This window comes from Penicillium alfredii (assembly GCF_028826965.1).
Source record: "Penicillium alfredii strain IBT 34128 chromosome Unknown utg000001l_segment0_segment0, whole genome shotgun sequence".
NCBI classification, from domain to species: Eukaryota; Fungi; Ascomycota; class Eurotiomycetes; order Eurotiales; family Aspergillaceae; genus Penicillium; species Penicillium alfredii.
The window spans coordinates 1,325,268-1,345,833 of record NW_026622698.1 but is presented as its reverse complement, the minus strand read 5'-3'; the positions used below and the strand labels follow the sequence as shown (position 1 = coordinate 1,345,833).

The following is a 20,566-nucleotide window of genomic DNA, read 5'->3' as shown; positions in this document are numbered from 1 at the left end:
TACTGGATAAAGTCACATTCAAGAACAATCCCCGAACAAATTCACATGTCTTTCTATTTTCTGTCTCTTTCTCTCTCTCTCCAAGTCCCCGACCAAGCGCCACGCTCGGAGTCTCTTGCCATGTCTGGTAAAGTCCGCGATCTTGTCAACCGGGCGGCGGATTCGGCGATGTGATTTGCCTGCAGTGCATGTCGCTTGGGGGGTGGGAAACCCAACCCCCCGGGTTTCTCCCAGCTTCGTACTTTTTTCGGCCCCAATAGCAGCAGAAAAGATTGAAGAGGTTCTACTCGATTCTCCTCACAAGGGATTGGATGGTTCATCTTATCGTGATTTTAGCGTCTTATGTCACAGCAACTCTAAATAGCGGGTCTGCTGAATGAGATGCACAAGCGGCAATGCTTCAAATGTCAGGACTCGGCATATCCCCCGTGGCAGGAGGTTGTAGAAAAACGCGGTGTGAGATTTGTCGACCACCCCACAGACGGGCGCCTAAACCAGATCCTCTTGGATCCCACCCTCCATCAACCGCGGGAACGTCCTCGCTGGGATGAAAAACCGCAGGTGCCAGACACGTGTGAGCGAGCCGTTCGGGAATCGGCGACACTGCGGCATGTGGAGCCATTAACATGGATGACTCAAGGGGGGGGGGGGGGGGGGGTCTACAGCCCTAAAAGCCTCCGCTTAGCTTGGCTGTAAGCTTTGGTTTGCCTTTCGCCTCTTTGCGCTGCCGCGGGTTCATTCGCATGCCGACAGGGAGAGTCGTCGCCCAAGCCGGTTGGAAACATCGAACCGGGTCCAGGAGAGAACTCGTCCGCGCGGAATCCCTCGCCATTGAGCGCCATCTGCCACAGACTCCCCAGCGATGACCCCCACTCTTCCAGGGCCCGCAGTCGCTCCACGTCACTCGCACTCTCGACCACGACCGTTCCGTTTTCCTGGTCGATCTTGGCATTGAGCTTCTTGTCGAGAATTAAGAAGCTGAGAATGTCCAAAACCTCGGGCACGGCGATCTTGATATGCTTGGAGATGAATTTGAGCGAGAAGCGCGTGTAGGGCGCAATAAGCTTGAGCACAGCCTTGGTGCGCATGTTCCGGCTGACCTCGTCGATGTTCTCCGCGATGAACGGGTCGGCCAGCACATCGGGGTGTTTGCTCAGCACTGCTTCATAGGCATGGATGTCATCGCGCTGGAAGGAATCGACCAGGTCGGTCATGGCGGAAATGCGCGGGTCGTTCTTGTATGGCTTGGTCTCCTGGGAATCGAAGGGGTTGATGTCCGACTTCATGAGCATGGTCGTGAGGACAAGGTATTTGAGAACCTGGATCCGTTGCATTGACCCGGCCTCGTCGTAGTTGCGGAATGATTCGAAAAAGTCGCTCTGTGCCTCCTCCCAGTTCTCCTCACTCATGTGCATCTTCCCTCCACATTCGCGGATGATCCCCATGATCTTGGGGTGTGGAACCGCCGATCGTACGCGGAGAGCCCGCTGATAGAGTGCCTTGAGTCGTTTGTTGTTCTTCGTTTCGGCGTACATCTGGATTTCCAGGGCATAGAGTTCGAGCAAATAGGTTCCCTTGCTAGGGTCGTCGGACCCGTCCTCGCGCTGACAAGCCCGGTGCAGCTCCCGTACTTTCTTGCTCAGCTGACCATAGTCTTTGCGTTCCAGCCACAACCGTGCCAATTTGATGTTTGTCTTCAACCAGAGTCGCTCGTTGTTGGTGTTTTGGAAAGAGTGGAGGGTGAGGGAGTAGAACTCTTCCATGCACTGATATGCCTGGGCGTCGTCGGACCCCTTTTCGATGTAGTCGAGCATGTTATTGATGGATTTCTCGGAGTAGTTTCGCGTGACGGCTGATTTGACATAGGTCAACAGTTCTCGGTAATGTTCGACGGCCTGCACAGGGCGAGGGGTGAGTTCCATGTGTGAGTAGTAGCCAAGTATAGAGGGCAGGCTTACATCGCTGTATCTCCCCAGCTTAAACTCCAGCTTGATAGCCTGTTTCAATCCTTTGAATCCCCTGTTGTCACCCATCAGCAACAATCGCCGCGATCGTCTTCGAGCTTGTTTACCAATCGCTCTTGTCTTGCTCCAACGGTGGTATACCCAGGAACTCATCAACCGCCTCCTCGGGGTTATCCACCTTCATCTGCTTCGCATTGTAATATTTGTTTTCGATCCCGATGTCGCCTGACTCATCCTCGTCGGCATCCTCGTACTCAAAGTCGTAGCTGGATATCGGTCAGCTTAGCTGGGAGACAGCGAGGGGGTTGGCGGGCATACTCCTCGTCCCCTGAGTCCTGCATAAAATCATCGTCTGACATGTTGATGTGTTGATGTGTGGGAGGTGAAAGAAACAATGAGGGGAGACAAGTTGCAACGGGCTGGGGTGAAGCTGAGGCGGGGAGAAGCTGCAAGATAACGCGGCCTTAGGTTCTCCGCCAATCATTCCCGGCCAACTGGTCAACGGATCCTTTGTATTTTGATCTACGAGATCGCTCTTGATTTCGATTGATTTCGATTGATTTTGGCTTCTATTTTATGTATTTTATTTCATTTCATTTTTTTGTTTTCATTAATCGGCTGTGCAGATGCCTTCAGTGCCAATACCAATGCCATCTTGTTGCGATGGAGTGTCCAGTCTCTCACTGGACCATAACATGTTCATGAATATACAGAATCTTTAGGGCCATTCTGCAACGCTGATCGGGGTACCCCTGTCAGAAGCGTGGTATGGCTCCCGAAGACACTAATGATCCTTCAGCGCCGCAACTTCAAATCTTCCAATGACGACTCTGTTTTTCCCGAGGCTGATCAACGCTGAAAGCAGTTTGCAGATCGCAGAGACGGGGCGTCCGAAAGGCTGCAGGACTAACTGTCGGGTGGGTAGCGAAGCCGATGACAGCTGCAGAACCTTGGCCCAGCGTGGGGATAGTCGGGATTCCACCTGAGCAAGACATGGAGAAGAGAGTCAAGAAACAGGATGGCCTGGCGGATATTTCCAACACGGCCAACCCGCATACTTTTGATTCTCCCGTTCCTGAAAGAAGAACCAAAAAAGAAGCGTGCCCGAGGCCTTCCAGAAGGGGAGACCTTATTCGCCGATCCCCTTTCAGGGCGCGATGTCATCGACTCCGTGGCGTCTTCCCTCGACCCTCCCTAAGCCCGACTCCGCGTTGAGACTACTTTATAAACTATCTCTGGTGATTATTTGAACTAAATTGGTCTTATATTGACTCTTTTCGGGACTTCGCTCTCTTTCTTGTCTTGAGTATATTCCCTCCGGGCCCACGTCACTGTTCGCAATGGATCTGTGCGGGCGTCAGAAAGTCGTTCAGCGCAAGATGGTTCTTCTGTCGGTTTGGTTCTCCTGATCAAGCTGGATCCAAAGCTAACCATTGCATGCTGGACAGAGGCGACGGTGCCTGCGGGAAAACATCTGCGCTGAACGTGTTTACAAGAGGGTGTGTCGAGTCTTCCCCCCCCCCCTCCCCCCTGCCACTCTCGATCGCTAATGGACTTGGACAACTAGATTCTTTCCCACTGTCTAGTAAGGAGGGCCCCCATTCCCAGAATTATGTATTTATGGAGGATTGACCGCTGTGCTTCGTGGTGGACAGTGAGCCTACGGTTTTTGGTACGTGCGCATAACCCACCACTTACGGAGCTGAACTCGTGTGTTCGCTGACTCGTTTGAACTCTCTAGAAAACTACGTCCACGGTATTATCACTCTGCCTTGAATTTCTACTCTCACCCCGGAAACTCGAAACTCATACGCGCCCCAGATATCTTCGTCGATAATGTACATATGGAGCTTTCGCTATGGGATACGGCCGGACAGGAAGAATTCGACCGGTTGCGTGCGCTATCATACGAGGACACGCATGTGCTCATGCTCTGTTTCAGCGTAAGAAGCCACGGACCTTTGGCCTCAGACCAAGATTTCCAATCCGGCCGGCTGACCTTTGTTTTTTTCTTCCGTGCAGGTCGACAGCCGCGACTCGTTCGAGAACGTCGGCTCGAAATGGATTGCCGAGATCAACGACAACTGCCCCGGGGTGCGCGTGGTGCTGACGGCCCTCAAATGCGATTTGCGCAAGGATGACGACCTGAACGATAATCCCAACACCATCTCGTTCCAGCAGGGGCTGGCCAAGGCCAAGGAGATTGGCGCTGTCAAATACCTGGGTAGGACTGGAATTACTGTGAACCACCGACTGCATACTGCATGGACTGACTAACCCGGTTCTTCCAGAATGCTCCGCCGTCCAAAATCGCGGGATTAGAGAAAGCTTCTATGAAGCCGCCAAGGTCGCTCTCGAGGTTAAGCCCGCTGGGTCCAAGGGATCTGGCTCTCAGTGCATCATTCTTTAGCCTGCGTTGTTGATTCGCTGCCTTTGTATCTTACTGCTTCTATCCCCCTTCTCCCCCTTTGTTTTGGTCCTGATTGAATTCGTTGATTCCCCTATGCATCCGGTGTTTTGAATTCCTCCCAAATTGCCTTAACTTTTCTTTCCCCTTTTTCCCCTTTCCTTCCTCTTTTTGGAACTTCCTCTTCTCTGTCTGGCCGGGGCACTGGCGGGCTTTATCCTGTCCCAGTGCCGCATTCTGCATTGGCTCGGCCTTTGGTTGACGCAGCATTTCAGCGATGTTGGTTTTCTTCAGATTCAGATAATTGACTTGATATATACAAGATGATTATTTCGTGGTATCCGAGCAAATGGAATACTAGACTGTCCAGTCTGGGACTTTAAGGGACAGGCAGTCGTGCATATAGATAGACCTTGCTAACTGGGACTATCCTGGATTGGACTATGTGATTCTGATAATGACCTTCTTTTGTGTCATAGTACATTTTAAATCAATACTTTGAGGATCTCTATCATAGTAGCCCCATTATATTGGCAAGTACCAAGTAGAAATGTGAAAGCAAGATCAAAGAAGATCCCCCCCCGAACCGAATAAACCTCCTCAATCCTCTCCCCCAACGCACCCTGGCCACACGCAAAATCCGCATTGACCCGGCTCACAAACCGGTCCACGAACCCAGCAGCGACTTGGTCAACACTGGCATCGTGCACCCCCAGCCCCTGCAGACTGGTCGCCTCGCGGCCCTCGAGCCCGCAGGCGACGATCTGGCGGAAATACCACATCGGCTCCGAGGTGACATTCAGGCCGATGCCGTAGCTGCTGATATTGCGGCGGAGGTGGACGCCGACGGCGGTGATTTTTTTGGGTTGGTTGGTATTTGGGATAGATGATGATGCCGAAGCAGAAGATGTAGATGTAATGGTGGATGTGGATGTGGATACTTGGGCGTCATCTACCCAGACTCCCGGGTCATCAGTCACAAACCCCGTCACCCCATAGCTCCCCAGCAGATCAATCACGCTATTCTCCAACACCCGGATATGACACCGCGGCGTCAGTCCCAGCCGCTTCAGATCCAGGATCGTGTACGCGACCATCTGCCCGGGCCCGTGGTAGGTAGTCTGGCCGCCGCGCAGCGTGGGGTGGTACTCCGCCGTCGCGGGGCCGGATCCCGACGGGGTGAGCAGAGACCGGATCGGCTCGAGAGACGGTGGGAGGGAGAGGAGTTTCGGGGGATGGGTGCTCGTGTTGGAGGGCGGCAGGTCGCGGCGGCCGGTCGTGTACACCGGGTTCGGGGTGAAGGTGATGATGGTTGGGTCGGGGGGTGGTGGGGGTGCTGTTGCTGTTGAAGCTGTGGCAGCATTGCTGGTGGGCTTGCGGCGGTCTTGTTCTTGGGAGGAGAGGGAGCCTGGGGAGGCTAGTTTTTTGTAGGTGAGGAGGCGGGTTGTGAGGGCTTGTTGGAGGTCGGAGACTCGTGCGAAGGGTGTTGTGTGGGGAAGGTGGAGGTGGGCGAGACGCATGATGGAGAAAGAAAGGATGGGGGAAGTTTTAGTTGAGGCTGCTTGATTGTGAGGACTCCATGGATTTGTTCAATTGATGTTGCGCGTTGGAGTTTTCCTCGGGTGAAGTCTGGCTGCGGAGAAGTTCCCTGGCCGATAAGCCGCGATAAAGCGTTGGCGTTGAGCAGTTGATGTACAGTTAAGCAGATCTTCTCTCAATTCAATCTCCCCTGGACTAAACATTCATCGTTCATTTAATCCGGTCATCTTTCATCCTTCATACCCCATTTGCGGGTCATGGCTTCTTGACGTCCAATGGACAGACAAGCTCATCTACACTCATTTTAACCCACAAGTCGAATTAGGCGCAATTCGAAACCCCAGTCAAGTTACTGGCATATAGTCCCCAAGACTACGAGGGCACGCCATTAACCAGCGCAACCTGCTGGTCCTCTGTAGGCGGGAGTAAGACCCAATCGCGCACACCACCCTTCCAGTCCGCAATACGGCCCTCGGTCACTCGGACCGTAACCACGCGCACATCACTATCGATAGACATACTCGGTCGTCTCTGACTTGGATCCTGGCGCTGCTGCTGACCAAACAAGCTGATCTCCTCCTCTTCAAAGGTGTTGTTCTCTAGATGTCGCTCCTTGCACCAAGTCTCCTGCGGGGATCCGGGTTCCAAGAACTGAGCGTCGCCGGTGATTGTGGTCGAGATGCTGGACAGGGCGCTCGTGTTCAGGTTCAGCAACAGACTAGCCAGTGATGAACGGGTTGCCGCCGGTGGAGGAGAGCCGTCGCGATCGCCGTGCGGATTGGGGGCTCGGGTCGGCGGGCGGTGCGAGACCCAGTCGTGGACCAGCAGCGAAACGCGCGGGTTGGACAGGAGGTGGTTGGTCTTACGCGAGGATGGGTTGGTGGTCATGATGATGGTCGGGTAGGGGTCAAAGGGTGTCGAGGGGAGGTAGGTGTAGGACATGAGGGAGATGTGGGGGGTCGTGCCATCACATGTTGCCAGATGAAGCTGTGTGAAAAGAGCCCAAATGTTAGGGAACTGATTCGGACAGGATCTATATATTTCAAGGTGGGGTGGGGGTTTCGACATACGAAGCGCGAGTTCTTCAGACATGAAATCACTTCGGTTGGCAGTGAGGTCGCCTCATGAGGATGAGTGGTGGTGGCAGAAGCCTCGTACGAGAGTGGGGGGTTGAGAGAGTCCGTCATGATGTGTGTAGAGGGCAAATCGGCTGGACATGAAGCCCAAGACTCCGTCGAAGTGGGCTCTGATGCGATCTGCCGGGCGGTGAGTCCGTTTCCCATCGACGTCATCCACCGGGGGAAACAGAAGGACGTGGCGGATTCTGCTGACGGCCCGTTCCATGGATGGATGCATGCTCTCTCCGATGTCAACTACCTGCACACCTTACTGTTTGCTCTACCCTACACGCGTACAGAAAATTCGACCTTGGACGAGGCAGGGATGTGCAGTGTGTGGAGTCGACTTTCGTCATGATGGCGACAGCAAGGATTCAGAGCCAGATAGCTGATCTGCATGATTTAACCCCGAAATCGAGGAAAATCAGACTCAGAATTAGGGTCACCTGGGAACCATGCCCATTGGCAGTTGAAGAGTGGCCAAAGGAGTCTATTCTAAGGATGACAAGGACCTATGAAAGAGCTCTTATTAAGGGGATCCGCCATCGATTCTGGGGGACATTCCTTGTACTGCTACCCTGCCCCAATGTCATCATTACCCACCCGCCCGTAGATGCCCCGAAGGATCCTTGGGTACCGGGTACCAGCACTGCCCGTATCAGTACCGGGGAGCTTACCTTTCCCCGCACTCTAATCTATCCCTTGTACTCCTCTTCAACTCTCTCTCTCTCTCTCTTTCTCCTTCCATCCCCACATTCCCTCTCTTACTTGATCGCCCTTGATTCCCCTGGAGCTTCTTTTGTCTCTACACTCTGCATCTGCGTGGTCGTTAGTTTTCCTTTGTAATTCTCTCCATCCACACCATGTTCAGTCCACGTGTCGTCCGCTCGGCGACTTCGCTGGTGCGGCCATTCAGCAGTTCCACGGCCATCGCGTCGCGCGCCCCCTCCATCCGCGATATCACAGGTGATCCCACCGAATTCAACCGGCGACAGAAGGAGTTTCGCGAGAACCTCGAGCAAGCTCGCAAGAGAAAGGAACAGAAAGAGAGTCAGTCTGTCGAAGCCTCTGCCTCCTCTTCTCCCCCTTCCCGTGAGTCCGCTCCCACTGCTCCGCATGTGAGCAATGCGAGTCGCTATGACCCAGTCCGCCCAGCTTTTGATGCGGCCGCTACACTTGACCAGAAAGAACTGGGCTCACTGTCGATGCACCGCTATCTAGGAGAGGACCAGCATCTGGACTCGGCGGCCAAGCGAGGGGCCCTGTCCTCGCTCATCTATGGCACGAAGGAAGGTCAGCATTTCGACAAGGATATAGAGCGCTCCTTCTCCCAGGTGCTGGCCCGCGGCAAGTACGTCCATTCGATCGTCTTCCACGATGTCAAGCCCGACAAGGTCGACGAGTATGTGGAGCTGGTGGGCCAGTGGTACCCCCGCATGGCCGGCACCGAGGAGAACCGCGTCAACCTGGTCGGCAGCTGGCGCACGCAAGTGGGGGATAACGACACATTTGGTAAATCAATTGAGCCAACCTGGTGTGAGAATAGTATGGAAAACAGATTGCTAATCGTTTGGAATAGTGCATATCTGGGAATACCAGCGCTACGAAGGCTACCACACTTCCTTGCACAACATCTCGCAGCACCCCGAATTCCCCGAGTTTGACCGCAAACTCAAGAGCCTGATCAAGAGCAAGAAGACGTCATTGATGCAGGAGTTCTCGTTCTGGCCTACCACGCCGCCCCGCCATCTGGGTGGCCTGTTCGAGCTTCGCTCGTACACGTTGCACCCGGGCAACCTGCTGGAATGGGAGACTCACTGGCGCCGTGGCCTCACAGCACGCCGCGAGGTCATGGAGGGCGTGGGGGCGTGGTTTGTGCAGATTGGCGAGCTCAACACGGTGCACCATCTGTGGCAGTTCGCCAACCTGGAGGAGCGCAAGGTGCGACGAGAGCAATCATGGGGCGTCGAGGGCTGGGCAGAGACGGTGCACAAGACAGTGCCCCTCATCCAGACGATGCAAAGCCGGATTCTCGTTCCAATGCCCTGGAGCCCGGTCGGTTAAGTGGAAGAGATCTGCGGGGGGCTCCACCAGGGACTGTGATTGTGATGGCTACACCGGAAACCCAGGATGGGAAGGGGATATAGTTCCCGCTGTCTGCATTTTATTCTGTATTGTGTATCTAGGCATGAAGCATATGTCGAATCCAGCCTGCTACCATATCACCCACACTCTGCCCTACGGGAACTTGGCCTCAACACCAACCTCGGGTAACCCCACTTCTTGCGTCGACGATCTGTCGAGTTGATGTCTTTGATTGGCACTGCTGCACTGCACATAAACCACACTTGAGTTGCTGCACGTGGGCCGAGTCAAGTGGTGACGCCCCTGGAGGCTTGAGCGGGAGATGGAGTCTGCCGAGTCCCTTAGGTCCACATAGCCGTAGACACGGGTCAACAGATGGGTCAACAGATGGGTCAACAGATGGGTCAACAGATGGGTCAACAGATGGGTCAACAGATGGGAGGTCAATAGATGCTGGAAATAAGTAAATAAATAGAAAGTATGAAATAGCGCAGTGTGTTTAGTAGTTTTCGAGTCAGCATTCGAGAAGAATAAGAAAAATCAAAGGGCTGGCTGAGTGAAGGAAGAAGCAAAAAAGAAGAGAAAAGGATCGGCGTGTTCTGGCAGACTCTCCATTCTGCCAGTCCCCTAACACCAGCGGGGCCCAAATTTTTTTTTTTTCTTCCTTTTTCCCTTCTTTTGTTCCCTTATTTCTCCTTGCGAGGCCTTGTGTTTCTTGTTTTTCTTTCCTTCCCCCTTCATATCTCCACCCGACCTCCTCTGTTGATTCTCTCCCCGCCTTTCTCTCTTCTTCATCCTGTCGCGTCGCGCGTTCACCGAGTTGAGACGTTGAGACGCGGGTTCGTCTAGGGATAATCTAGGGGATTATATGCTGTGACAAGAGAGAGAAGAAAGAGAGAATGGTCTACATCCGGCAACATCACCTCGCGAACCTCCGCAACTATCGCTATGCGGGCGTCGACCACTCGCTCGTCAGTCGGTACATCCTCAAGCCGTTCTATAGCAAATATGTGATCCACTGTTTCCCCATGGGGATGGCGTGAGTTCCCTGATCTTGTCCTTGAGAGAGACCGAGCATATACTCCAGATCCCCTGTGTCTCTGAGAATGTGCTGGAGTATGGAGTCAGCTAATAAACCGTTGCCTGTTGCGCCTTGACAGACCCAATGCCGTAAGTTCTGGCCCGTGAGACTTTCTGATGTTGTTCCTTTTTTTTTTTTTTTTTTTTTTTGCTTCCATTCAGAGTAATCAAATTAATTCTCGTGTTTTCTGTAGATCACCTTGACCGGCTTCTTGTTCGTGGTATTTAATTTCATCACCGTCCTCTGGTACAATCCGTCTCTCGACCAGGACTGTCCGCCCTGGGTTTATGCGTCCTGCGCGCTGGGCTTGTTCTTGTACCAGACTTTTGATGCCGTAGATGGCATGCAGGCGTAGGTTTCTCCTCTTCCACGGTCTTCAAGGTCTTCAAGGTCTTGGTTTACTGAGGGTTTCTACAGGCGGAGGACGAGGCAGAGTGGACCGCTGGGCGAGCTCTTTGACCACAGTGAGTGGGCACAAAGATATGGATTGGGCAATATGAGCTGATTCATCTAGGCGTCGATGCATGCAACACCGGCTTGGGCGTGTTGATCTTTGCGGCTTCGATGAACCTTGGCCAGTCGTGGACGACCGTGCTGAGTCTGTTTGGCTGTAAGTGAAGCGCCAATTCCGCGCAAACCTCCCAATCCGACCATTGATCGTCCTGACAATCTCTTGACAGCGACCATGACCTTTTACGTGCAGACGTGGGACGAGTACTACACCCAAGTCCTGACCCTCGGCATCATCTCGGGCCCCGTCGAAGGCATCCTGACGCTGTGCACCGTGTACGCCATCACGGCGTACATGGGCGGCGGCAGCTTCTGGCACCAGCCGATGCTGTCGACGCTGGGCGTGTCGAAGCCGAGTTTCGTGTCGGACCAAGTCTACGCCATGCCATTCACGCAGTGGTACCTCGTGTACGGCGCGCTCATGCTCTTCTTCGCCACGAGCTCCAGCATCTGGCATGTCATGCAGGTGCGTCGCCAGCGCGGACAGGACCCGCTGGCTCCGCTGTACGGCCTGCTGCCCTTGGTGGTGATTTGGATCTTGGTCCCCGCCTACCTGGCCCTGCAGCCCACTATTCTGGATAACTCTCTGATTCCCTTTGCGCTGTACGTTGGCCTGGTCAACGCCTATGCTGTCGGCCGCATGATCGTCGGCCATCTCGTTCAGTCGGGCTTCCCCTACCATAACATCCTGCTGTACCCGCTGGCCCTCGGCGTGATTGATAGTGCTGGGCCGGTCGTCGGTCTCTGGTCTGCTTCGGTACTCGGCGACGGGTTCGGGCAGGTTATCTTTGTCTATGCGTGTCTGGGTCTGGCGGTCGGTATTTATGGCAGCTTCGTGGTATGTTTTCTCTTTGGATGTCCTTCTGTCAATTCATTCACGGTCCCGCTAATACAAGTCCCGAATAGTTTGACGTGATCACCACGATATGCGACTACATCGACATCTGGTGTCTGACCATCAAGTACCCGTTTGTCGAGGAGACGGAGCGCAAAGGCGAGGCTGTCAAGAAGACCAAATAAGGCATTGGCAGGACCTCGAGATTTGTCGAGGGAATAAAAGCCCAGCGGATCATACGGGCGTAGTCGTGCAGACCAGTGGACTTTGTGAAACGAACAGTTCAACCTCGGATCACCGTGTCCACGCGACATGACGAATGGAAATGAGTGTCAGCAAGTACATAATTTCAACACCGAGCGAGTTGCTCTGCGATTTAGCGAACAAATACGAGGTAATAGGATGAAATGATATGAAAGAATATCTTCGGGTAATTTCTCTACACTTCTCGAAGTATCAGGCCTCTCATAGAAACGGAGAAAGTAATAAGGCACCTGACCTAACTAATCGCTAGTTCATGGCTGCCTGAGAAATCTGGCACCAAACTCGTCTCTGATTGGCGGGACCACTCCGTCCATTCCCAATCGAGCGACCCAAGCGAGGGCAACAGCCCTAACCCCCAAACGGGCGAGCAAATCCCTTTCTCCTGGGGGGAACCACCTCTTCCGCTTCCCACACGGCCATCGCTATCAGCGCCTTTCATCAACCCCCTCGCTGATCGACTTTCAATCAAGATGGTGAGCTCCCATTGTTGCTATCTCGCTATTTTTTTCATCTGTCTGAGTCGATGGACATATTCGACATTTGGTGGATTTGTGCCCTCGATCAGAGACGCATCTTGAATCGAAAATTTTCTTCGAACTTGGGACTAACATGCTGCTTGCTCTAGGTTCTCGCGGTCGACCTCCTCAACCCCACGCCTCAGGCTGAGGGCCGTAAGCACAAGCTTAAGGTATGAAACTGGACAACACCCGAATGGAAAAGAGATGAGGATGTGGAATCGGGATCGGGATCCCGAGTGGACGGTCTTCGATACACGGACATGCACCTAGGGGGAATACATTACAACACAGTCATGACACAGAATGCTGATACGGATATTTTTCTTTCACAGACCCTTGTGCCCACGCCCCGCTCCTTCTTCATGGACGTCAAGTGCCCCGGCTGCTTCACCATCACCACCGTGTTCTCGCACGCCCAGACCGTCGTCGTCTGCGCCGGCTGCTCGACCGTGCTGTGCCAGCCCACCGGTGGCAAGGCCCGTCTGACCGAGGGCTGCTCGTTCCGCCGAAAGTAAACGCCACGCGCTTCACGAATTCCCAAATCCCCCATTTTTTTATTATTACTTTTTTTTGATGATGGGAAAAAGATGAAAAAATCGTGGATGAGCGAAGTGGGACGGGGACTTGTTTAGCACCCCTTGGTGTCTTGTTTATGTTTCTGCGGCCAAAAAGCGGGAATTTTTAGCATGGAGAGAGAGAAGGAAAGCCCCCATACCCCCCTTGGTCTTATGGAAAATACGCCAAACTTGAACCGTTTCCCCTTCGCCCGGGGTGTTTTCGTTTATTTTCGCGCTTCGGTGTTCGGGTTCCGGGGAGAGAGAGGGGGTTCTGTCCTTGTCCTCTTCAAAATGTCACATACCACCCCATGAAAACTTTTTTCTGATCTCGTCTTCACCCGTGGTTTGACCAGACTACTACGGTGTTTTGCTTTTTTTTTGCTTGTGTTTATGTTCTATGTTCTATGTTTATGTCGTGACGGATAGAAGATGGAACTCGACTACAAAAGTCCAGCATCCAGCTCAGGGAGTTCCGGATATCTGCATTCAAGCATATAGCTTGACTCTGTTGAATGTCTTGTTTTGATTGTTTTGACTTTATTTGGTTTTTGGTTTCTATGTTGAATGTTGCAAGTTGTGTATATGTAAAAGGTTGTGCTCAATGAAGAGTTACGCCCAACCTACCTAAATAAGTAAACTCTGAGTAGATAGAGTACACCCTAATAGTATAACGGGAACTACAAAATAACAAGGCTAGCCAAAGCGAGTCCACAAGACCTGTCGATATGCACTCAATGTAGACACATACTTGAAATGCAGAGTGCCCTATACTATACTGGATTGATTATCCACAAAGTGGATTCGATCAAGTCCCACACAAGTAACCAAAAAAAAAAAAACACCTTTAATCGAAGAATCCAAGGGAGTTTTCTCGAACTATCTACACGATTCCGTCCATCCCCCGACCCCACAAGCCACGCCGACGCGCTGGTTCCCCGCCCCGAGATGCGCTACATACGTCAGTACCGCATCGTGGTCAGGCACCGTGACATCATTTTCATCATCTTATGGCATTGTCGTCAGTACACACGGCTGTCTACATGGCTTCTGGGATAGGGAAAATGGGGGAATAGGAGATAAACAGGGTTCTTATAATTTGTATATTTCTGCGACTGTCTTAGACATTGATCATGTTTAGAGTGTAGGGTTGTTCGGGGTATATACTTTCTAGGTAAAGTGTATGAACTACATTGCCTCAGTATAGAGAAAAAGACGTCATACTTGCTGGGGATTCGTTTACTCTCTGGCCATGGGAAATACCCAGATATGATTAAACAGGGTAGATAGATTTGATCAAACGAAAGACTGCTTGGCTTTGAACAGAAAGAAAAGAACCGCGAATTCAATATCCCGGCTCAAAGAGAGAGATATATAACCTGAATACCTCAAAATCCAAGTTCCATAAAGATAGATCCCTTCAAATTGGACCTGAAAATTGCATGACAAGAGACAATCCCATCTCAATCAAACCTCAGTCAAAGCCCTCGCCTTCGCCTTAATCTCCGGCCCCAAGTCCACGGGGTTGTTCGGGTCACTCCCCGTCATAAGAGCCAGCTTGCCACTCGAGTCGTTCACCAGCACATTGGCGAACTGGTTGCGCCCCAGAATCTCCTGCGCGGCGTTGCGCGCGCCGCTGTCGCCGGCGGCGAACTTGGCCGGGTCGACGTCCTTGAGCATGCGGTGCGTGTTGCGGATGAAGTCCAGGAGGAAGAACACGGTTGGGTGGGTGTTCGGGGGCTGGATCTGGGGGTGGGATTCGAAGGCACTGTTTGTGTGTTAATTTGGTTTAATTTGTGGGTGTTTGTAGGTGTTGTTGTCGTGGATATGTAAAAGGTTGCTGCTGGTTGAATGTATATATTGTTTTGTAAATGGATGGGACGGCATACTCGATCAGCTCGACCATTTGGCCGTCGATCTTGTCGATATTCACGTCGAGTTGGGCGCTCATGGTGGAAAAATGAATGAATAGGAGAGAGAGGGTTGTTGATGTGATAAAAATCCCTCGGAGGGACACTTTAAATAGCGTATCTTTATCTTATCGCGGGGGATCCTCTCCTTTGGCGTACTAACATTTTCCACCTCTCCCTCATTGTCTCTCTCTTTTTCCCTCTGCTTTTCGCTCCTTCATGTACACACCACCCTAACATCCAACACGCTACAACCATCCAACCTCGATACCACACCCCCACAATGGCCCCAAACCCCTCCGCAACCCGCAAACCCCTCAAACTACTGATGCTCCACGGCTACACACAATCAGGACCCCTCTTCCACGCCAAAAGCCGCGCCCTAATCAAACACATCCAAAAGGCCTTCCCGCACCACGAAGTCGCCGCCATCTACCCGACCGGCCCGCGCCGCCTGAACCCCAGCGACATCCCGGGTTACGAGCCCAGCACCGACACCCACGAGCAAGCCGATGCCATCGAGGCCTACGGCTGGTGGCAGCGCTCCAATACCGCAGACCCGCCGCTGTACCAGGGTCTCGACGACGGGCTGGCGGCCGTGGCACATGTGCTGGCCGACGAGGGCCCCTTTGACGGCGTGATTGGGTTCTCGCAGGGCGCCGCGCTGGCAGCGATGGTTGCGGCGTTGTTGGAGGGGGAGGGAGGCGGCAGGTTGGGTTTGAGAAGTGCGCGAATGAAATTTCGTCTGGGAGTGGTGCTGGTGCTGGTACTGCTGCGCCGGGAGTACCCTTTCCCTCTTCGTTTTCTCCCGCCGCCTTGCTCCACCCGCCCCTCAAGTTCGCGCTCTGCTATAGCGGCTTCCGTGCCCCCGGGGCTCGGTACCGTGCGTTTTATGAGGATCCGCCCATCCAGACGCCTGTGCTGCATGTGCTCGGGTCGCTCGATGCTGTCGTCGAAGAGGCTAGGAGCCGCTCTTTGATTGATGCTTGTGTCGGCGACCCCGAGAAGGATGGCCGTGTTGTCTGGCATCCTGGTGGCCATTTCCTGCCCAGTCAACGGCCTTACCTCGATGCGGCGGTGCGCTTTATTCGGGAGCAGGTGGAGCGCGGAGACTCAGGGAATGATTTTAAACCTAAGAATGAGGAAGAGGATGTGAGGGATATGGATGTGCCGTTTTAAAGGTGTCTCTATTCTAGATGCGACATACCCGTGATACATTGATGGATACACGATTACGATTAGTATATAAACTACTGTACCGTTTTGTTCTTTACTGTCTGTTGATAACCATTTCACAATAACTAATGCGGTGACGAATTATTGTACACCACTCAACGGGCCTTGCCCTTGCCGCCACGAGACGGCAAGATGCGGGCCATCATCTCTTCCTTGGTGATCAGATGATCGATGCGCTCCAGCAGGCCGAGCAGGCTCTTCATGTCGCCGCTCCACTCGTTCAGCACGTCATCCGAATCGCGGGGCTTAGCGAAGTTGACCAGCCGCGCGGGACGGTCGATCTTCGCGTAGATGATCTTGGAAGTGACCAGCTCGCTGATGTACTTCTCGGTCTCCTCCTCAGTCAGATCCAGCAGTTGGGTCAGCCGGCCCATCTGGATGCGCGTGTAGTACTTGGCCACCACGCGCACATTGTGCTCAATCACCCGCTTGCGCAGATCCTGCCATCTCCGGTGTGCTTGGTTCTCGGCCGTCTGTCGCGCCTCGGCGTCGAACACGTCCGTGCTGCACAGGTGCGGGCCGAACTGCTCGGCCACCATCGGCCAGCGCATCAGCTCGGGGATGGTGAACAGCTTCACCAGTCGTGCCTCCGCGGGCACCTGCGCCAATCGCGAGTCTTGCTGGATGCGGTGCAGAAGGTCAGACTGCTCGTTGTCGTAAGGGGACAGGACAATATAGTAAACGATGCGCGCGAGGGACTGGTCAAGCGTTAGTTCGTTAGTTTTATTGGTTTGCAATGGCATACTTCTCGAAACGTACCGCACGCAGGTGCTCTGGATTGTTTTCCACCGCTTCCGTGTCCAGAACCTCTCGGTAGTTCTTGCAGACGTCGAGATACTTGAAGTCGTGGTTGGCCAGAGTAATCTGCTGGTCAAAGTACCGGAGCTTGAGATCTGTCACATCGTCATCCACCTCCATCGGGGCTTCATCCGGCGCCCGGGTCTTCTCTTTCTCCTCCGCCTCCTGCTTGAGCTTCTCGATCTGCTCAGGGGACTTCTTGGGCTTGCGGGCAAAATATCGCTTGTTGATTTTGCGGCTGAGAATCGTAGCCTGTGTCCAGTCGCCCCGCTCGATACACAGACCGACTTGCTCCAGAATGAATTCTGTCTTTTCCCTTCGGGTCATCGACCCAAACGTCTCCACCTGCAGCTCGCACAGGATGTCTGCCGCGGCATTGAGATCGCCTTGGGTCTTTTTGATGTTGGACAGGATGCGTGTGACACGGGCTCGCTCTACCTCCACGAAAATCTGTTTGGGCCGTGGTTAGCGACCGGATTCCGAATCTCCCAAAACATATAGCGTACCTTTCCCTCGGTGACTGTTCGCAGTGTTTCGATGACCGACAGCTTAACATCCAGGTTCGGGGTCTCATCCAAAAATCCCATCACCGCCTGCACCATCCTCGTCGTGGCCTGCTTGAGTTGGGCATGTTTCTTCGAGAGGAGCAGCACCTGGTCATTGAGCAGGTTCCAATCGCCGGAGTTCTTGCTGATGGTGACGATGGCAATCAGGACTCGCGATGTAGAAGCAAGGTCGGATGCCTGTGATTATGCGCAAGTAATTTAGCTATGAAACTCCAAGAAAACCAGTGTAAGAGATGGTGCTGGGCCATACCTGTCGTGCTTGCTTCTCCAAGACTAGCAGCTTGTCGACCGCTCCCTGGACATCGGTCTGGATAATCGTCGCAGTTAGCATCCTAGTAGCCACAGGAAGCATCCTCCTCTAACCTTTGCAAGAGCCTCTGCCTCGGGGATGAGTTTGTCGGCATCCTTGGTGAAGTCCTTCTCGGCCTTCAAGAGAGCGCCGTCGGACATGGTGACGAATAGGGATGGGTGCTGGCGAATCAATCAGGGTGTGAGGAAAGGAGTTTTCAATCAAGAACAAATTTGTACAGTGAAGCAGATCAAGGCAATGCGGAATCCGATGGCGGAGGATGACAGATGTTGACGCCGAAGCTCCGCCCTTGGCTGGAGCTGGAAGCTCTCACGTGATCGTGTTCGATTTGTCTGGATATCAACACTCTTCCTACGGCGTAATTGCTTAACATTGATTTGATTAAAATGAAAAGTATTCTTTTTCATTGCTCTCAATCTTTCTTGTGAAATGATTGCAACCTATGGCTCTCGTAGAAAAACCGAATAAACCAATCTTTCTCAACCGACCTTGATTTGAAAACTGATCTACAATGGATAGATGGTCTTCCAGACACTGTTAATATATTCCAGCTGCTCTACACTTTATACTAGAGACTCTATGCCAGTGCTATATGGTAGAGTGTGGATGCCATTTATGGAGGGATCAAAATGGCTTAGATAATACAGATCACGCAATCCCCTAAACCGCATTGGGCGACCAGACGTTGTATAGATTTTTTGAAGAAAGAAAAAAAAGACAAGCGAGTCCACTGAAAAAAACAACGGAGATCCCGATTAACCCGTGATTTATCCCATTGACACATCTCCAAGTACGATCCCCCTCGAGATCGAGTCTGCGCTGTGACAGATCCCCGTCCGAGATCTGCCAGGACGCTTATCAGCGCGTTATCGCCAATCGTGACGGGTCTTTTACTCAGTGAATTTTGTCGCTTTCTCCGCGGAATTCTGCAAAGCCACGACATTGGCAAGTGCTGTTTCTTGGTCGAGCACCCTGTCGAGGGTTTGCTTCAAATACCCGCTGGTTCTGCGACACTTTTTTTTTTCATCTGTCATATCCAGAAGCGTCGCCTGTGATATTTATCTGGAGGGGCATATCAATTTGGGACAACCCCACGACACAATGAAGGACGCTTCGTCCGATCCCGGACATCCGGTGCCGCTGATCACGGCTTGGAATGTCGAATCGCAAGTCCATTTGATTGTCGGTGCCAATCCTTTGGCTGCGGCTCGATGTGCCAAGAGTCTCGAGGCCGGTGCCTTGCCCATCGTGATTGCGCCGGATACCGGGGACATGCACTTTGCTTTGTCTGAGCATATTGCCACCGGTGCCGTGCAATGGGTGCGCCGTGACTTTCAGGATGGTGACTTGACGAGCTTGGGCAGGGAAGAGGTTGACCGGGTGGTGGATACGGTTTTTGTGACTCTGGGTGGCAACCACCCGCTGAGTAGGTTTTCTCTGTGATGGTTGTCACTGTAAGCATTGTTACTGACATACTTCTCAGGCCCACATATCTCGAAGCTCTGCCGGCGTTTGAGAATCCCGGTCAATGTGTCGGACGCCCCCGAGCTGTGCTCGTTTACTCTACTTTCTACCTACTCGGACGGACCCCTCCATATTGGAATCACCACCTCCGGTCGTGGCTGCAAGCTTGCATCCCGATTGCGGAGGGAAATCTCTGCCTTTCTACCTCCTAATCTTGGAACCGCCATCGATCGACTGGGTGCCGTGCGCAGGCGGCTGTGGGAAGAAGATAACACCGCTGGGCTCGGCGGAGAAGTATTCGACGCTGAAGATGACGACGCAACAGGCCAAAAACATACCTTCAACACGTTGGTCACTGAGAGTGACGTCGCGGCAGCAAAGACAAGACGCATGCGCTGGCTATCGCAGATTTGCGAATACTGGCCGCTCCGCAAACTCGTGTCGATCAGCGACGCCGACATCGACGCTATCCTCAAGGCCTACTCGTCTGGCAAGGACAATGCCAAAGGCGCCATGGGGTCTGAAATGCTGTCACAAAAGGGAAAGATCGTGCTCGCAGGTTCTGGGCCCGGGCATCCTGACCTACTGACCCGCGCTACATATAACGCCATCCATAATGCCGACATCATCCTGGCCGATAAGCTTGTACCGGCCCCGGTCTTAGATTTGATCCCTCGCCGCACCGAAGTCCACATTGCACGGAAATTCCCCGGCAACGCCGACCAGGCCCAAGAAGAATTCTTGCAGATGGGTCTTGCCGCTCTGCGAAATGGACGACAAGTACTGCGACTGAAGCAGGGCGACCCATATTTGTACGGCCGTGGCGCAGAAGAATTCGACTTCTTCCGGAAGGAAGGGTACCCGCCGGTGGTGCTACCGGGGATCACCAGTGCAATGAGCGCATCTCTTTTCGCAGATATCCCCGCGACACATCGCGGCGTGTCCGACCAGGTCCTGGTCTGCACGGGGACCGGCAGGAAAGGCGCTGCCCCGGAGCCTCCCACCTACGTGCCAACCCAGACAGTCGTGTTCCTCATGGCCCTCCACCGGCTGTCTGCTCTCGTGGAGTCTCTCACTACCTTCCCTGCCGAGGACTCCACTCCCCATTCACGCACACTTTGGCCCAAAGATACTCCCTGTGCGATCGTCGAACGGGCCTCATGTCCAGACCAGCGCGTCATCCGTACTACCTTGGAGCATGTCTGTCTGGCCTTTGAGGCAGCGGGGTCGCGCCCACCTGGATTGCTTGTGCTTGGGGCTAGTTGCCATGTGTTGCATAACCCCCAAGATCAACGGTGGGTGATCGAGGAAGGATTCCATGGGCTGGATGAACTCCACGGCGAGGCGGAAGCCGCAACAGAGGCAGTGGGCGAGAGCACGCGATAATTTGCACACAACAATCTGCAT

At 53.3% G+C, this 20,566-nt stretch overlaps 12 protein-coding genes across 12 annotated transcripts; 7 read left to right on the top strand and 5 right to left on the bottom strand.

The window, feature by feature from the left end:
* Positions 1–659: 659 nt before the first annotated feature.
* NUU61_000500 (uncharacterized protein) lies at positions 660–2,323 on the bottom strand (the record flags this gene model as incomplete). Its single annotated transcript, XM_056651084.1, has 3 exons — positions 660–2,019; positions 2,072–2,230; positions 2,283–2,323. 3 exons carry the CDS (start codon positions 2,321–2,323, stop codon positions 660–662), a joined length of 1,560 nt encoding a protein of 519 aa, XP_056515934.1.
* Positions 2,324–3,401: 1,078 nt separating this feature from the next.
* On the top strand, positions 3,402–4,374 carry rho3 (Rho family GTPase RHO3; the record flags this gene model as incomplete). Its single annotated transcript, XM_056651083.1, has 4 exons — positions 3,402–3,463; positions 3,706–3,907; positions 3,987–4,188; positions 4,256–4,374. 4 exons carry the CDS (start codon positions 3,402–3,404, stop codon positions 4,372–4,374), a joined length of 585 nt encoding a protein of 194 aa, XP_056515933.1.
* A 482-nt stretch (positions 4,375–4,856) lies between these two features.
* Positions 4,857–5,891, bottom strand: NUU61_000498 (lipoyl(octanoyl) transferase LIP2; the record flags this gene model as incomplete). Its single annotated transcript, XM_056651082.1, has 1 exon — positions 4,857–5,891. The coding sequence occupies one exon, from the start codon at positions 5,889–5,891 to the stop codon at positions 4,857–4,859; it is 1,035 nt and encodes a 344-aa protein (XP_056515932.1).
* Positions 5,892–6,282: 391 nt separating this feature from the next.
* Positions 6,283–7,097, bottom strand: NUU61_000497 (pyridoxamine 5'-phosphate oxidase family protein; the record flags this gene model as incomplete). The annotated part of the gene is made up of 2 exons (XM_056651081.1): positions 6,283–6,897; positions 6,981–7,097. The coding sequence occupies 2 exons, from the start codon at positions 7,095–7,097 to the stop codon at positions 6,283–6,285; spliced, it is 732 nt and encodes a 243-aa protein (XP_056515931.1).
* On the top strand, positions 7,096–7,386 carry NUU61_000496 (uncharacterized protein; the record flags this gene model as incomplete). Its single annotated transcript, XM_056651080.1, has 1 exon — positions 7,096–7,386. One exon carries the CDS (start codon positions 7,096–7,098, stop codon positions 7,384–7,386), a length of 291 nt encoding a protein of 96 aa, XP_056515930.1.
* A 505-nt stretch (positions 7,387–7,891) lies between these two features.
* On the top strand, positions 7,892–9,092 carry NUU61_000495 (NIPSNAP family protein; the record flags this gene model as incomplete). The annotated part of the gene is made up of 2 exons (XM_056651079.1): positions 7,892–8,540; positions 8,608–9,092. The coding sequence occupies 2 exons, from the start codon at positions 7,892–7,894 to the stop codon at positions 9,090–9,092; spliced, it is 1,134 nt and encodes a 377-aa protein (XP_056515929.1).
* A 920-nt stretch (positions 9,093–10,012) lies between these two features.
* On the top strand, positions 10,013–11,724 carry NUU61_000494 (aminoalcoholphosphotransferase; the record flags this gene model as incomplete). Its single annotated transcript, XM_056651078.1, has 7 exons — positions 10,013–10,152; positions 10,274–10,283; positions 10,388–10,545; positions 10,612–10,658; positions 10,709–10,804; positions 10,875–11,542; positions 11,611–11,724. 7 exons carry the CDS (start codon positions 10,013–10,015, stop codon positions 11,722–11,724), a joined length of 1,233 nt encoding a protein of 410 aa, XP_056515928.1.
* Positions 11,725–12,273: 549 nt separating this feature from the next.
* NUU61_000493 (40S ribosomal protein eS27) lies at positions 12,274–12,836 on the top strand (the record flags this gene model as incomplete). The annotated part of the gene is made up of 3 exons (XM_056651077.1): positions 12,274–12,276; positions 12,429–12,491; positions 12,654–12,836. The coding sequence occupies 3 exons, from the start codon at positions 12,274–12,276 to the stop codon at positions 12,834–12,836; spliced, it is 249 nt and encodes an 82-aa protein (XP_056515927.1).
* A 1,506-nt stretch (positions 12,837–14,342) lies between these two features.
* NUU61_000492 (uncharacterized protein) lies at positions 14,343–14,826 on the bottom strand (the record flags this gene model as incomplete). Its single annotated transcript, XM_056651076.1, has 2 exons — positions 14,343–14,643; positions 14,765–14,826. The coding sequence occupies 2 exons, from the start codon at positions 14,824–14,826 to the stop codon at positions 14,343–14,345; spliced, it is 363 nt and encodes a 120-aa protein (XP_056515926.1).
* Positions 14,827–15,068: 242 nt separating this feature from the next.
* NUU61_000491 (alpha/beta hydrolase) lies at positions 15,069–15,964 on the top strand (the record flags this gene model as incomplete). Its single annotated transcript, XM_056651075.1, has 2 exons — positions 15,069–15,496; positions 15,538–15,964. 2 exons carry the CDS (start codon positions 15,069–15,071, stop codon positions 15,962–15,964), a joined length of 855 nt encoding a protein of 284 aa, XP_056515925.1.
* Positions 15,965–16,116: 152 nt separating this feature from the next.
* On the bottom strand, positions 16,117–17,835 carry NUU61_000490 (proteasome regulatory particle lid subunit RPN5; the record flags this gene model as incomplete). Its single annotated transcript, XM_056651074.1, has 5 exons — positions 16,117–16,719; positions 16,781–17,269; positions 17,326–17,562; positions 17,636–17,692; positions 17,749–17,835. The coding sequence occupies 5 exons, from the start codon at positions 17,833–17,835 to the stop codon at positions 16,117–16,119; spliced, it is 1,473 nt and encodes a 490-aa protein (XP_056515924.1).
* A 961-nt stretch (positions 17,836–18,796) lies between these two features.
* On the top strand, positions 18,797–20,545 carry NUU61_000489 (putative siroheme synthase; the record flags this gene model as incomplete). The annotated part of the gene is made up of 2 exons (XM_056651073.1): positions 18,797–19,121; positions 19,179–20,545. The coding sequence occupies 2 exons, from the start codon at positions 18,797–18,799 to the stop codon at positions 20,543–20,545; spliced, it is 1,692 nt and encodes a 563-aa protein (XP_056515923.1).
* Between the last annotated feature and the right edge of the window lie 21 nt (positions 20,546–20,566).